We start from the raw sequence: 14,429 nt of genomic DNA on the forward strand, positions 1-14,429 counted from the left end.
ATAGTGATACTCACGATTTTTAGTACTACGTGTAAGTGAAGTAGCTCCATAACTTTATCAACAATTTTTGTATTCAGTTATCGAATTCATTTATTTAATTAGTGCAAATGAATAAATAAGATGCATTGAGCAAATTAGTCATATGCTTAAAGTTCTCATATCTTTGATCACAGACGGCAATACACACGAACAGTTGGACTCTACATCGGTCACGAATTTACGTTGCACGTCCAAAACGCAGTGAAAAAAAAAAGAAAAATAGCACAAACCTACTTGAGAGAGAGAGAGAGTCCATGAATATATAAATCGGTCACTTATGCATGTTGAACGTCCAAGAACACGATTAAATAGAGAAGAACAGCACACACCCACTATAACGAACGAAGCAGAGAGTATTATATAGTCCTAGGAGCAGCCTATAGCTCCATGTGCACCAGCCGAAGGCCACATCATGGCACTGTCCTGCTAGTTTGCTGAGGCAAAGGTATCTATGTAGTCCAATTTTCCGTCTCCTGGTCGAATTGCAGAAAATGTATGCGCAAGTGTGGAGAAATTCATGCTAAACAGTATTTTTTATGCGAGAGCACTATTTGTCAATTAGTCTCATTTTTATTCTGTAATCCCTGAATTACATCAGATTTAATGTAACTCGTTAAAATTCGAGATATATATATATATATATATATATATATATATATATATATAATATATAATCATATATATATATATATCCTTATCATATTTACAAATGTATCAACTAGGTAGTTTGCATAAAAACTCTTGAGAAGATTTGTACATCTGATAAAATCACACTGAAGCAATAATGCAAATACCGTTCGTGCTCAAGTGTTAAATGACTTTCAATACTTTAATAAGTTTTTAATGATTAAGTGCAGAAAGATAACTCTGATCGTATAAAACACATGTTCCCCACAAGGTTGGTCGTTCAATCTTGCAAGGTGAGAAATGCTAGGCTCAGTCTGTGCTTGGACGGGTGATACCACTAAGAAAATCAATGAGCTGTCTGCAACATCATCCCAGTAAGTCAAGATGAAAGTTATTAAGATAAAATTAAGAAGTTGATGAATTGAAAGACACCTGGATGAATCGGTTATGTGCTCGACCATCGATCTCAAGGTCTGGGTTTGATTCCTCACTTAGCCAACAAGGAATTAGAGGAATTTATTTCTGGTAATAGAAATTCATTTCTCGATGCGGTTCGGATCCCACAATGAGCTGTAGGTCCCGTTGCTAGGTGACCAATTGGTTCCTTGCCACATGAAAATATCTGATCCTTCGGGCCAACGCTAGGAGAGCTGTTAATCAGCTCAGTGGTCTGGTAAAACTGGGATATACTTTTTTTCAAGGGCTTTACTTGTGATATGCTGCAGCATTCTGGTAATAGTGCTACTGACCAGCTGACTGGGGTCTGTAAGGTATGTCTGGGAAAGGAAAGGTTCCGGCGGAATTGATAAGGGTAAAACTGATAGGATCAGATGTAAAACTTACATGTACACTGCTACTTAGTGTGATTTGGAAGATTTTCGGTAGGCTTCTGATTGAGAAAGTAAGACAGATACCTTCTGGATGTTGAATATCTTGTTGCAAGAACCCAGAGAAAAGACATTTAATGGCTGTGGGGGTATGTGGGTTGTGAATGGAGTGTGGATCGGTTGATGTTTGCAGTCGATTTAGTGCAGATTGGGGAAACTAACTGGAATCAGGAAATATGAGTAAAAAATGTTCCTATAGATGGTGAAAGAATAGAGGCTGTTTTTTTCGTAAGAGCATGCGTGAAATTATACCAATTTTGTCTTCTTGTGTTTCACGTCCACAAATCCCCACCCATTGCCAGTTCCCGTTTATAATTCTTATCAAAGTGTGCTAGGTCTGGGCCCTTCAACTTTTACGGTGCTCACAGGAGCCCAGCTGACAATGACAAGTGTTGTTGGAGTATTCTCAAATCGACAAAGTCTTTTGGATAATGTTTCATTGTCATACCATGATTCTTAACCGTGTAGATTATTATACAAATCATATATATACTTAACTGATGTATAACGTTATTTTTCGTAACTGTTCAGTCTAGTTGATTTCCAAATTTTATTCAGATTACCCATTGTTCGATTTGCCTATTGTGTTCTTTTACTAAGCTCCAACTCAGGTTAGTCTGTATATTTAAATTCAACCTCATTAATCCTTTCTCCATCCAGTAGTGTTTTATCCCTTTGTCATCCTGTTTTTCACAGATTTATCGCAAGTCCCGTCTCACAAGATATATGATGCATCCTATTAAAACTTTGTTGTTGTACCGATCTAAACCTTCTCTTCCATACAGTGACGATTCTACTGGGGGATGGGGGAGCGGTATGGAGGGGCAGCTGCTCTCCCAGATTTTGGCCATGCCTCCCCCCCCCCCCACTTTTTTAATGAAATATCATATACAAAATTAATCATTATTGAATATAACAATAGCCACTAACTATACTCTGTTTTTTTTTTTCATCTGTCCATCCGCCTGTGGTGTTTTTGTATGGCAACACTGCGTCCCGGGCTTTAGATAGTTACATTCAGCTGACATTCAACGATTATAATAATATCCTATTTCGAATATTAACGGTGTAATTCGCATACCGTAAATTATTAAAACACTTTTCAGTTGCAAATGTACACCCAGATATCCTTTTATTTACCTAAAACTTACAAATAGCGTAACTATCTAAAGCCCGGGACGCAGTGTTGCCATACAAAAACATCACAGGCGGATGGACAGATGAAAAAAACAGAGTCTAGTCACACAACATATTGAGTGAATCAGTAAATATACAGGAAACAGGAAATCCAAAACGTAAATCACAGAGAGACAACCAGTTCGCGCTTAAAAAGCAGCAATATTTGAATTAGTATCCCATGAGGCTATGAAAACTAAAAGTTTTCTTTAACACTATCACAGACAGTGTCACACATATTACTGCAATTATGAATGTTACTATCATATGCTGCATATCAAACTAACAAAACTCTCCATTTTGATGTATTTTGTATCTGTAATTCATACATCACTTGAAATAAGATAAATGTATATCTATTAAGAAATTAAGGTATTTTGATTATTCGACTTCAACACCGCAGTTAACCACAGTAACTGTATTCGCTGGAGTATGTTAATGAAAGTGTAGGTGAAAACTCCAAGCTAAATGTAAACATTACAAAGGCCTGTTACCAGCGTAACTGCTGCACCCATGAACCATTTCATAATGTAATCGATAATAGCAATTGTCCCTAACATACATGTTGACAGTCCCGAGCAATGTTATAGTAGATTACAGTTTCTTTTTATTTATAACTCTCTGTTATAACTATTATACTCATATGCGAAGAAGATGAATAAAAGAAGAATAGAAATAGGCCCTCTGAGAATTGAAGGGAGATTAACGAATGAAAAAAAGGAAATTTGCAACATACTGGCAGAACGATATAAGAGAGAATTCACCCCTAGAATAGATAATGAAGATAATGATATAGAAGTAAGGGACGAAAATAGTGAATATTTAGCTGACATAGAAATTAATGAAGCTGATATTGTGCAGGCAATTAATGAAATTAAAAATGGAGCTGCTGCAGGGCCGGATGGAGTCCCTGCTATTTTGTTAAAGAAAGTAGTTCATTCTATCGCAAAGCCACTTGCAATATTATTAAGACAAAGTGTAGATACAGGCAAGATTTATGATGAGCACAAATTAGCATATATCACCCCTACTTTCAAAAGTGGATCAAGACTAGAGGCAAGTAATTATAGGCCTGTGAGTCTAACATCACATATTATGAAAGTGTATGAAAGGGTAATGAAGAAAAATATTATGAAACATTTAATAAAAAATAATTTGTTTAATATAGGACAACACGGTTTCGTACCCGGAAAAAGTACACAAACCCAACTGTTAGTCCACCGTGAGAACATATTCAAAAATATGAAAAGCGGAAATGAAACAGATGTGGTTTATCTAGACTTTGCAAAAGCTTTTGACAAAGTAGACCATAATATATTAGCAAAGAAAATTAGAAAACACAATATCGTAGATAAAAGTAGAAGATGGTTAAAAGAATTTTTACACAACAGAAAACAGATAGTTATTGCAAACGATGAGAAATCGGATGAAACCAAGGTAATATTCGGTGTGCCACAAGGTACGGTGCTAGCTGCAATATTGTTTGTTATTATGATTGAAGACATAGACAGTAATGTTAAGGATTCGGTAGTGAGTAGTTTCGCTGATGACACAAGAATAAGTAGAGAAATTACTTGTGATGAAGATAGGAACGCTCTACAAAGAGACCTTAACAAAGTATATGATTGGGCAGAGGTAAATAGGATGGTATTTAACTCTGATAAATTTGAATCAATAAATTATGGAGACAGAGAAGGAAAGCTATATGCATATAGGGGACCTAATAATGAGACAATCACAAATAAGGAAGCAGTTAAAGACCTTGGTGTGATGATGAATAGGAACATGTTATGCAATGATCAAATAGCCATTCTGTTGGCAAAATGTAAAGCAAAAATGGGAATGTTGTTACGGCACTTCAAAACAAGAAAAGCTGAACACATGATTATGCTTTATAAAACATATGTTCGTAGTCCACTTGAATATTGCATGTGATATGGTACCCACACTATCAAAAGGATATTGCACAAATAGAGAGTGTACAAAGGTCCTTTACAGCTAGAATAGAAGAAGTTAAGGACCTAGACTACTGGGAAAGACTACAATCCTTAAAATTATATAGTCTAGAAAGGAGAAGAGAACGCTACATGATAATTCAGGCATGGAAACAGATAGAAGGAATAACAGAAAATATCATGGAACTAAAAATATCAGAAAGAGCAAGCAGAGGTAGATTAATAGTGCCCAAAACTATACCAGGAAAAATAAGGAAAGCACACAGAACATTAATCCACTACGCACCAGCATCGATAATGCAGCGTCTATTCAATGCGTTGCCAGCTCATCTGAGGAATATATCAGGAGTGAGCGTAGATGTGTTTAAGAATAAGCTCGACAAATATCTAAACTGCATCCCAGACCATCCAAGATTGGAAGATGCAAAATATACCGGAAGATGTACTAGCAACTCTCTGGTAGACATTAGAGGCGCCTCACACTGAGGGACCTGGGGCAACCCGAACGAACTGTAAGGTCTGTAAGGTAAGGTAAGGTGGCTTGTTCAAGTCTGAAAAGTGCATCAGCAAATACAAGGAAGTCTCGGAGCCTTTCTCAGTTCCTTGCTTGTTTGTAAACATTTGCCAAAGAAGTAAACATTTCATTTAGGCTGCGTAAGAGATATCTGTTGCATATGTTACTGTTACAGAAGACATTTTGGGAATAGGTAGGCATATTATTATTTATAAATTATCATTATATACATAATACTGTACAACTTAGCCTTCCTAATTAGCCTAGGCTAACTTTAGCCTATCATAGGTTAATCAAGATCAAGGTCCAGATTGCATAATCTGGCAGATTTTTCCAAATATGAGGGAATCTCCAGTTGGTTCCTAGCAATGTAAAAATTGCATATAAACAAACAACCAATAATACGACATTTCTTAATAAATATGTATTATTGGCGTTTATGGAATAGCAAATCCTCAACATTTACTTATATATATTTTGGGGAACAATCAATCAATCTTTTCTTTTGTCTTATAGTTGTTCTTTTGCTTTTATCAGTTTCACGATGAAACCTATTTGAGTTTATATTCAGTCATGTTGAACTATAAGGTACAGATGTCCACTGATATGTACAAGGCATTATGGATAAGTTCATTTCTATTCAGAAACGTAGTGCAACAGAGAAGAGTGAATCTGAAGAGGCTTCGACAAAAAAGTCAAAATGGGATTCTGGTGCTGAAACTACTGCATAGATCACAGTGCATAGTACACTGCCATCTCAGATACAGAAAAAGAAGGAAGACATTGCACCTGCTGATAGTATCTCTATCTCTGCTAGTTTTAAACCTGTTCAACCACGTTTAAAGGAGTATCCTAAGCATAGTGAAGGAAATACCACTGCTCGGTCAATTGTTGGTTCTTGGTTTGATAAAGATGATGGGGCTGAGTACTCTCAAGAACGTGATGCAATGTTCTGTTTGCTTGTAGGCACTTTACATCACCTTCTTATGGCAATGCAGACGATGCATTTGTGAAGAGTGGCTTTAGACGATGGAAAAAGGCACAAGGAAAAGATGGGGAGATTGCAAAAGCACCTGGGCTCATATATCCACAAATCCTCCTATACTGCGTGGATTGACTACCAACACAATAAAACTGATAAAACATCCATTAAACAGAGTGTAAGTGAGGGCTATCAGATGAAAGTCCGTGAAAATCGTCATTACATAAAAACTCTTGGCGAGATTATACTCCTGACACTAACACAAAATATAGCACAAAGAGGTCACAACAGAGGTGACGATGAACAAAATCCAGGAAATATCCGTAAACTTAGATTTATTGCCAAACATGATCCTGTTATAGCTGAACGTGTCAAAAGTGGTAAAAAAAATGAGAAGTACACCAGTTCTGCGATACAAAATGAGATGATTGATACATTTGCATCAATTGTGAGGGAAGAAATAGCTGAAAACATAAAATGCTGCCATTACTTTTCTGTTCAAGCCAATGAAGCCAAGGATGTGAGCAAAACTGCGTAATTAGCACTATAATAGTAGTACGATTTTATGATGAAATCTCACACTGTATTCAGGAATGTTTTATTTCATTTACTCCCATGTCTTCATTGGATGCTGCACATATCACAGACATAATACTGAAAACTAGAAAAATTAGGCTTCAATTATATATCTTCTCTTGTTGGCTTGGGATTTGATGGAGCATCAGTCATGAGTGGAGGAATTAGTGGCGTTCAGAAACGTACAAAAGAGAAAGCATTTTTTGCTTATTATGTTCATTGTTATGGTCATAAGCTCAATTTGGTTTTGACAAGTGTTGCAAAGAATCTACCACAAGCATCTGAATTTTTCAGTCTTCTTGAAGAAGTCTATATCTTTGCTAGTGATGCAGTGGCTTATGAGAAGTTCCTTTCTATACAGTGTGAAATATTTCCTGAAGAAGAAATGCGAAAACTTCAACATCTCAGTGATACTCGCTGGTGGTGTCGAGCTACCTCCTGTGAAAATGCTTTATTACGTCTGGAATGTATTATAAGGCTTTTGAAGGAGACTTTTGCAGATGATACTGAAGCTCGAGCTGCATCTGCTAGAGATTTACTTGCTCAGATGGATGTAGAATTTGTTTGTTTATTGCAGTTTTTCTCTGGAATTCTGGGAAAAATAAATAAAGTATCTCAGCAGCTGCAGGACAAACAGGCAGACCTTGGAAAAGCAGCAGCTAAACTTATTTCTTGTCTTCGTGAAGATTTAGCTGATGTAAGAAACTCCAACTTAATTGAGAATTACTCTAATAGGGTTGACGAACTCTGTAAAAAATGTGACATTTCACCAACAGTGACAAGAAAACGTTCAAGAAAACCTCGACAGCTCCGTATTTTATCATGTTGGAAACAACTGGCCGAGAGTTGTGGAGCCAAGTCATGCACAACACGTCACAATCTTGTATGAAATACTAGACTGTTTAAATAGTGAATTAGATCGTCGTTTTTCCAAAGATTCATGAGTGATCTTCTGTGGCATTTCAGCTCTCTGTCCTGCAGGACAGACGTTCTGACATGAGGATGACTTGAAGTAATTTGCTTTATCATATTCAGTTAATCACAGTGATTTAAAACACGAGCTATCTTTAGTTAAGAAATTGCTCCAGAAAGAACATCTGCCAGCTACATCATTGGTGGAGTTTTCGTCATTTATTCATCCATATAAATCTGCCTTTGATTGCTTATACAGGTTACTATTGATAGCTGTAACACTTCCTGTTACTATGCTTCTTGTGAAAGAAGTTTTACCAAAATGAAAATCGTAAAAACATTTCTTAGAAATTTAATGACTAGTGAGAGACTAAGTAACACTGCATTATTATCAGTTGACAGTAAACGGGCTGAGAGTATTGACTTAGATAGTTTGTAGATGAATTTGACAGCCGACATGATAATCGTAGAATCAAACTGCACTAAATATTTTGAGAATTGTCCCGACATGGTCCATATCTGTTTTGTGTTCAAATGTGTATTATAAAAACTTACCATTCTTTAACAATTGCATATTGTTATGAATTGTATATAGTTTTGAATGTCGAAACAACATTTTGAAATTTTTCATAAGAAGCCTCATCTCTGTCTGTTCATTTCATTAATTAATACCTTTCCTTACTTTGTTCAAATGTGCATTATCCAAATTTGTCATTCTTTAATAATTGCATATTGTTTGGGATTCTATATAGTTTTTAATATCAAACAAGCATTTTCAGAATGGTCAGGACATGGTCCATATATGTCTGTTCATTTCATTAGTTAATACCTTTCTGTAAGTTGTGCAAATTTGTATTATACAAACTTAACATTCTTTAATAATTTGCATATTGGTTGGGATCGTATATAGTTTTGAATTCCAAACTGAACCTTTTCAGAATTGTCATGACATGCCCCATATATATCTGGTCATTTCATTTATATAGTTACTACCTTTCTTTATTTGGTTCAAATGTGTATTATATTTATACATACTATCCATTCTTTAATGTTTACGTATTGTTTGGAACTGTACATAGTTTTGAATGTTAAATTTTCATATCATGCAAGTCAGGTAAAATATCAAATGGATGATTTACAGTTGTTTTGCTTGGGAATCAAACAAAATTCTATATGAACCTTTACCTTTAGTCAAATTCATTCCTCCATGATGTCCACCCAACAATTATCTTTGCCCCAGAGTTGCCCCCCGCCCCCCCAACTTTTTGAGGGGTAAAATTGCCACTGCTTTCATATCCAACCACTTCTTTCATTATAAAATCCAAGGGAAATGCTAACAGCCAAGTTGCCATAATATACTACTGTAATACCTTACAATTTACTACAAATTCTGTCAACAGAGCAACATCATTATTACCTTGGCATCTGTCTTGTTCATGTAAACTATCACTAATCTTTCATATTGCTTAGGAGTGCCGTAGTGATGCAAGACCCTCTAGTCTAGTATTGTTCCTTGGGCGCAGTCAGATACTTTCTCGTGATGAAGAAAAGGCACCAGAAGAGGATCTTAAATTCCATACGTTGCTGTACAATTCCCAATTGTTCATCTATATTTTTGCAAGAGATTCTAGTAAATGAAGTATTATATATATATATATAATAATTATATCTATATATATAGATATATATATATATATATATATATATATATATATATATGATATATATATTGGTATGTCTTGTGAGAAGGATGTATGATGACAAGCTGATAAAAAGCGTATATAGGTAATTCGAGTGTTAGGGGAGAAGGAGAGATGAATACTTCGGGCTAGATAAAAACGGGTGAAATAACAAGTGGGAAGGATATTTATGAAACAGGTATGCATAAACTATACAGAGTGATTAGACGAATTTGATAAGGTGCTGATGAGCTTTCAGTGTGAGTATATGAAGCGGCTAAGGGTGAGGAAGTGTCACTGAAAATTGGTTTCATCCATGGTTTATTGACTGATTGTGAGTTTTCTGGCGTCAAACTACATTCAGGGTTTAGCAGTGCAACTTGAGTTTAATGTATGTTGCTCTGTTTAAAGTTGACGGATTGTATACAGTCAGTTTCGCTTTCCGTTCTTTGTATTATAGACAAAATAAAACATGTTTTAGTCATTGTATTGAGAAATATTTGACATTTTATGATTTATTTACTTATTTATTTATTTATTTTACTTAACTATACCGTTTCCCGCGAAAACTGAGAGTGAATATTAGTGGATGATAATAGTATCCATACAGATGCGTTCACTACAGATGACTGTGGCAGGTATCGTGTTATAAGTACTTAAAGGAAATGTGTATCGTTCTTGTTCTACTAATAATATTTATAAATAATAAAATTAATAATATTAAATGCTAAAATACATCAAACATGTGTACAAAAATAGTTAAACACACTGTGAAGACCCTCTAATTATAAAGAGAAATTCCCGCTTTCAAAATGTCACAAGAAACAGTCCATTTCGTTTGTTTTGATTAGACGTCTGGCTGAACTGCGGTAGCAGCACGTTACTTTTTGTTAGTTTGGTGTCTTTGACTGGGAAGATAAAATGGGAATTCAAGATAAGGAACGATCGGAGAACCTGCCTTGGTAATTAAGAGATAGAATTGTCTTTATTTAGAGGAATGTCACAGACTATTAGGTAACTGACAACCTCGGCTGGCCCCTGAGTTAGAAGGAGGCCTTGATGTCGTCTCTTTACGAGGCTATGCTAGTTCTGATAGAACCCTAGGTTCTACCCGGCAGTACTGTAGCCTTAGGTTTAATTACAGTTAGAATATGCAAATTTAAAGCTTTGATATGGCTTGGTAACCTACTAGGTAGTAGGTACGACATGAATCCCCAGCCAAGGCTGGATGGATTAGGGTAAAACACCGCGTGGACTGACCAACTCACCGACTACCGCGGTTTTGGCCACCCTCCGAAAAAGTACTTTAACACGTCCTGACACCGGAGATGGTCATGAGTCATGAGTAGTTGGTGGTGATGGCAGGAGCTCAAGACCTCTACTCAACTGTCGAAGGAATTATTTTCTCCAAAGTTAGAAATTAGCTAAGGCCATATTTTAAGATTTAAACAGAGGGTAATGAAAAGGGTGGCCAACGCAGTGCCCATAACCCCAAAACGCTTTCGAAATTTCTACTTAGCCTATGATTAAAATACTTTACAGTTACCATCCGAGTTACGACCTAGATCCGTTCCGACCAACAGGTCGTATGTCAGAATGGTCGTTAGTCGAAAATACCAGCCAAAATGGCCGACACGTGGATTATAAGTACTCTGTTAAAGTGGAAGATTATACTGTACTCGAGGACATATGATATGAATGTGTTGCATTTTTAAGTAACTTTTTCTGTTGAATAATATTATTGTGTATATACAAGCTGTTTATTTATCATTTTTATGCCTTTTAGTTTCACTTTTATAATTTTATCATGCTTTTCTGTTGATAATATTACTGTACATATGTATATACAACTGTTTATTTATAATTTTTGCGCCTTTTAGTTTCACTTTTATCATACTTTTTCTGTTGAATAATATTACTGTTGTACTATACGTACAAGCTGTTTATGTATTTATCATTTTTATGCCTTTTAGTTTCACTTTTATCATACGCACGGTCGAAAGAAAGATCAGCTGTTAAGTCAGGCGAGGCAGGGGATGGGGAAGGGGTGGTTACTGCGCTGGCCCATGTAGAGGAGGGGGTGGCTTCGATGCTGGATGAGGCGGGCTTTTGTGTGTTCGTTTGACAAACATGCTAAGTGTCGTTTGGATCTTCTGCTTTTTCTTTTGAATAAACTATTACTGTTGTACTATACGTACAAGCTGTTTATGTATTTATCATTTTTATGCCTTTTAGTTTCACTTTTATCATTTTATCATAGAGATATTTTTAATATTATACTGTAGGTGGAATGTATTTAGCTTTTTTTTTCAGTTGCTTAGTTGATATACTACGTACATACATCTTAATATAATATGGTTTTAGAAATAAAATATTTATTACTGCAGTTGAATTTATTATACAAAAATACAAATGAAGATCAAAATACGAAAATAGAAAAGTTACAGTTCAAAAATAGAACATACAGCTGTAGTACAAAATAGAAAATACATATGCATGTAAAAAAAATAAGCAAAACAACACTCAAAATTAATGTTCACTGGTGCTTGGTTCGACGTCATCAACACTTTCTTCATACGCACGGTTGAAAGAAAGATCAGCTGTTAAGTCAGGCGAGGCAGGGGATGGGGAAGGGGTGGTTACTGCGCTGGCTGATGTAGGGGAGGGGGTGGCTTCGATGCTGGATGAGGCGGGCTTTTGTGTTCGTTTGACAAACATGCTAAGTGTCGTTTGGATCTTCTGCTTTTTCTTTTCATCGTAGATTTCTTTGTATGGCCTCATTACTTCTTGCATAGATCTCTCTATCCGGGCAAACCGTTCAACATTCGGATCCATTCCTTCCAATTTATGCAGCATTGTATTAAGCATTTGTATGGCTTCCGATAATCCCTTTACAGTAAACTTTCGTTCGTGCTCCTCCTCTTCTACAACTTCCTTTTCTTCCTCTCTTCTTCTTCATCTTTCCTTTCTTCTTCTATTGCTAACAGTTCTTCTGGGATGCTGTGCTGCCGGCGCCGTCGTAACTGTCATACCGCGCTGCACGCACTACGCTACCGCGCTGCCAAACAGTAAATGCCGCCAAATATAAAAAATAGACCCCTGTCGGACACTGTCGTAAGTACGGGTGGACGTAACTCGCGCAGGTCGTAACTCGGATGGTAACTGTAGAAGGTTGACGCCATCTCGATGTTTGCGGAGTCGCTTTTGTCAACAGACTTCCCATTTCCTGTGCTAAATCCGCACACCACTTGTACCCATAGACGCTGGGGCACTTTCATCACAACAATCTAACCAGCATTTATGGAAGGGGACTAGGGGGAAAAACCAGCGACTACCAACCCTTATCACGGTGGACAGGTCTTATTCACTCGATATTTAAATGGTGAAACAAGAATACAATTACAAATCCAAGCATACCATTCAAAAGATTGAAGTTTCATCAACAATAATGTGATATATGAAAGCCCCATACGAAGTAAAATAAGCATGTGATGCTCTTCGTAAAATATGTTTTCAAGGCAATTTTGAAATCCAATATGGTGGCTACCGTATGGATGTACAGGTTCTGATCAGTGACGAAAATCATCTTTCCCAGCCTTCCCAGCAATCATTTGAACAATGTTAGCGTATATATGTAACGTTTATTGATCTTACTCAAGATTGCAGTTGTAATCAGCACAATAAAACAACATTTTGTTACCTATATTACTGAAAGTATGAAACTTTTTATTCCAGGGGTCATGGTTTGAACTGAATTCATTCTTACCTTGTAATCGGTGGTTTTTATCCTTACTGCCATCACAACTGAAACTCCACAGTGCTTATTTGATTGTTATTATACACATTTTGGTCTCAGTTCACTCCACATTACACTTTTGTTCAAATTTACTTTGTTATTTAAAAATGATAATTTAATTCATGTATATTATCCCTTTTTTGCAACCAAATTACCCCAAAAAATTACATATATTTCTAAAGTAGATACTATCAAATGTTTCTAACGTTTTCGTACATCTGGCTGCCGAAAACCATAGAGGAACGACTACGTATAAGAGAATTATATACATATTTTTTTTTTTTTTTGCTAGCACTTTTCATTGATTTCAGTCTATATTAGTATTTTTAATTTCTTTAATAACCTTATGCCAGAAATAAATGTAACCTTTAATGTTTGCATGCTAAGAATGGCAAAATCATCTTTGCCACATTAGTGGAGGCTTCACACATACGCCGTTTCATTATTATAAACTGTTTCCATGAATTCTAGTTGTCATAGTAATGCAATAATGATAAAATTGCTTTAATATTTATGTATATATACTTCCAATACATAGCCTAATTTCACCAATTTCAACGTTTTGTGTGTAGTCTTATACCCAGTTTGGAGGGTCAACATACCGAATGGCAACAGAGAGAGAGAGAGAGAGAGAAAGGAAAGCGAAGGAACGAAGGAGAGGGGTGGCGGTGGGGGGTAGGGGGGAGAGGGTAGGTGGAGCTTTTTACGCGTGTTCGTATCCATTTCTGCATAATGGAGTTTTTGTCTCTTGGTACAAGGGCAAGTGTCGTTATTCTTTACGATTAGTGATTCACGATACCCTTATAAATTACGGCACTGGGTGTAATGCACTATAGCAAAATCTCGTTCTGTTACGAGTGTTCGTTACAGAAATAGGTATTGCCCAAAAACATGCTTGCACTGTCGCTGAAACCCATAGTAGGTATGCTGCTTAATTGTCAATCAAGTTTTTTGTAATAAAGTATTTTTTACAAGCTAGCTATTGAATAAATTTGTATTTTTCTCAATCACAACATATGCCCCTCAATGCTAACTTTCCTCTTTTAATGACTTTCTGGTCATTGTAAATTCGGCCCCATAATTTCTTAATGTGCGAAAACAGAGGCCCAGGGACCGAAAACGATTGCGTCACACTACGGCGATAATCCGGCAGTAAAACATCTTCATATATCCAAAAAGTAAATACATAATAAAGATATATGTGCGCATTATGATTATAACAATTACATGAATATCTGATAATCTGCATGAATAACTGGTAAACTGTTCTGCAAGAAAGTTGAGTA

General features: G+C 36.1%; 3 protein-coding genes across 4 annotated transcripts in view; 2 read left to right on the forward strand and 1 right to left on the reverse strand.

Annotated features, from left to right (window-relative positions):
- LOC135205767 (galactoside alpha-(1,2)-fucosyltransferase 2-like) overlaps positions 1-14,429 on the reverse strand; it is a 48,003-nt gene that overhangs the window by 18,517 nt on the left and 15,057 nt on the right. The gene's annotated exons all lie outside the window — the stretch shown is intronic.
- Positions 6,908-7,645, forward strand: LOC135203362 (uncharacterized). Its single transcript, XM_064233099.1, has one exon. It carries the CDS (start codon positions 6,908-6,910, stop codon positions 7,643-7,645), a length of 738 nt encoding a protein of 245 aa, XP_064089169.1.
- The window catches only part of LOC135205764 (replication factor C subunit 5-like), a 31,125-nt gene continuing 26,863 nt past the window's right edge, over positions 10,168-14,429 (forward strand). Inside the window, exon 1 of one of the 2 annotated variants that reach the window (XM_064236904.1) lies at positions 10,168-10,309. In XM_064236904.1, coding sequence (XP_064092974.1) covers positions 10,269-10,309 — 41 coding nt within the window. In that variant the 5' untranslated portion in view covers positions 10,168-10,268. Of the gene's footprint in view, positions 10,310-10,329; positions 10,362-14,429 lie in introns of those variants that run through there. The other variant, XM_064236906.1, reaches the window with a different exon arrangement.

Source organism: Macrobrachium nipponense, chromosome 24 (genome assembly GCF_015104395.2).
Source record: "Macrobrachium nipponense isolate FS-2020 chromosome 24, ASM1510439v2, whole genome shotgun sequence".
In the NCBI taxonomy this organism is placed as follows: domain Eukaryota; kingdom Metazoa; phylum Arthropoda; class Malacostraca; order Decapoda; family Palaemonidae; genus Macrobrachium; species Macrobrachium nipponense.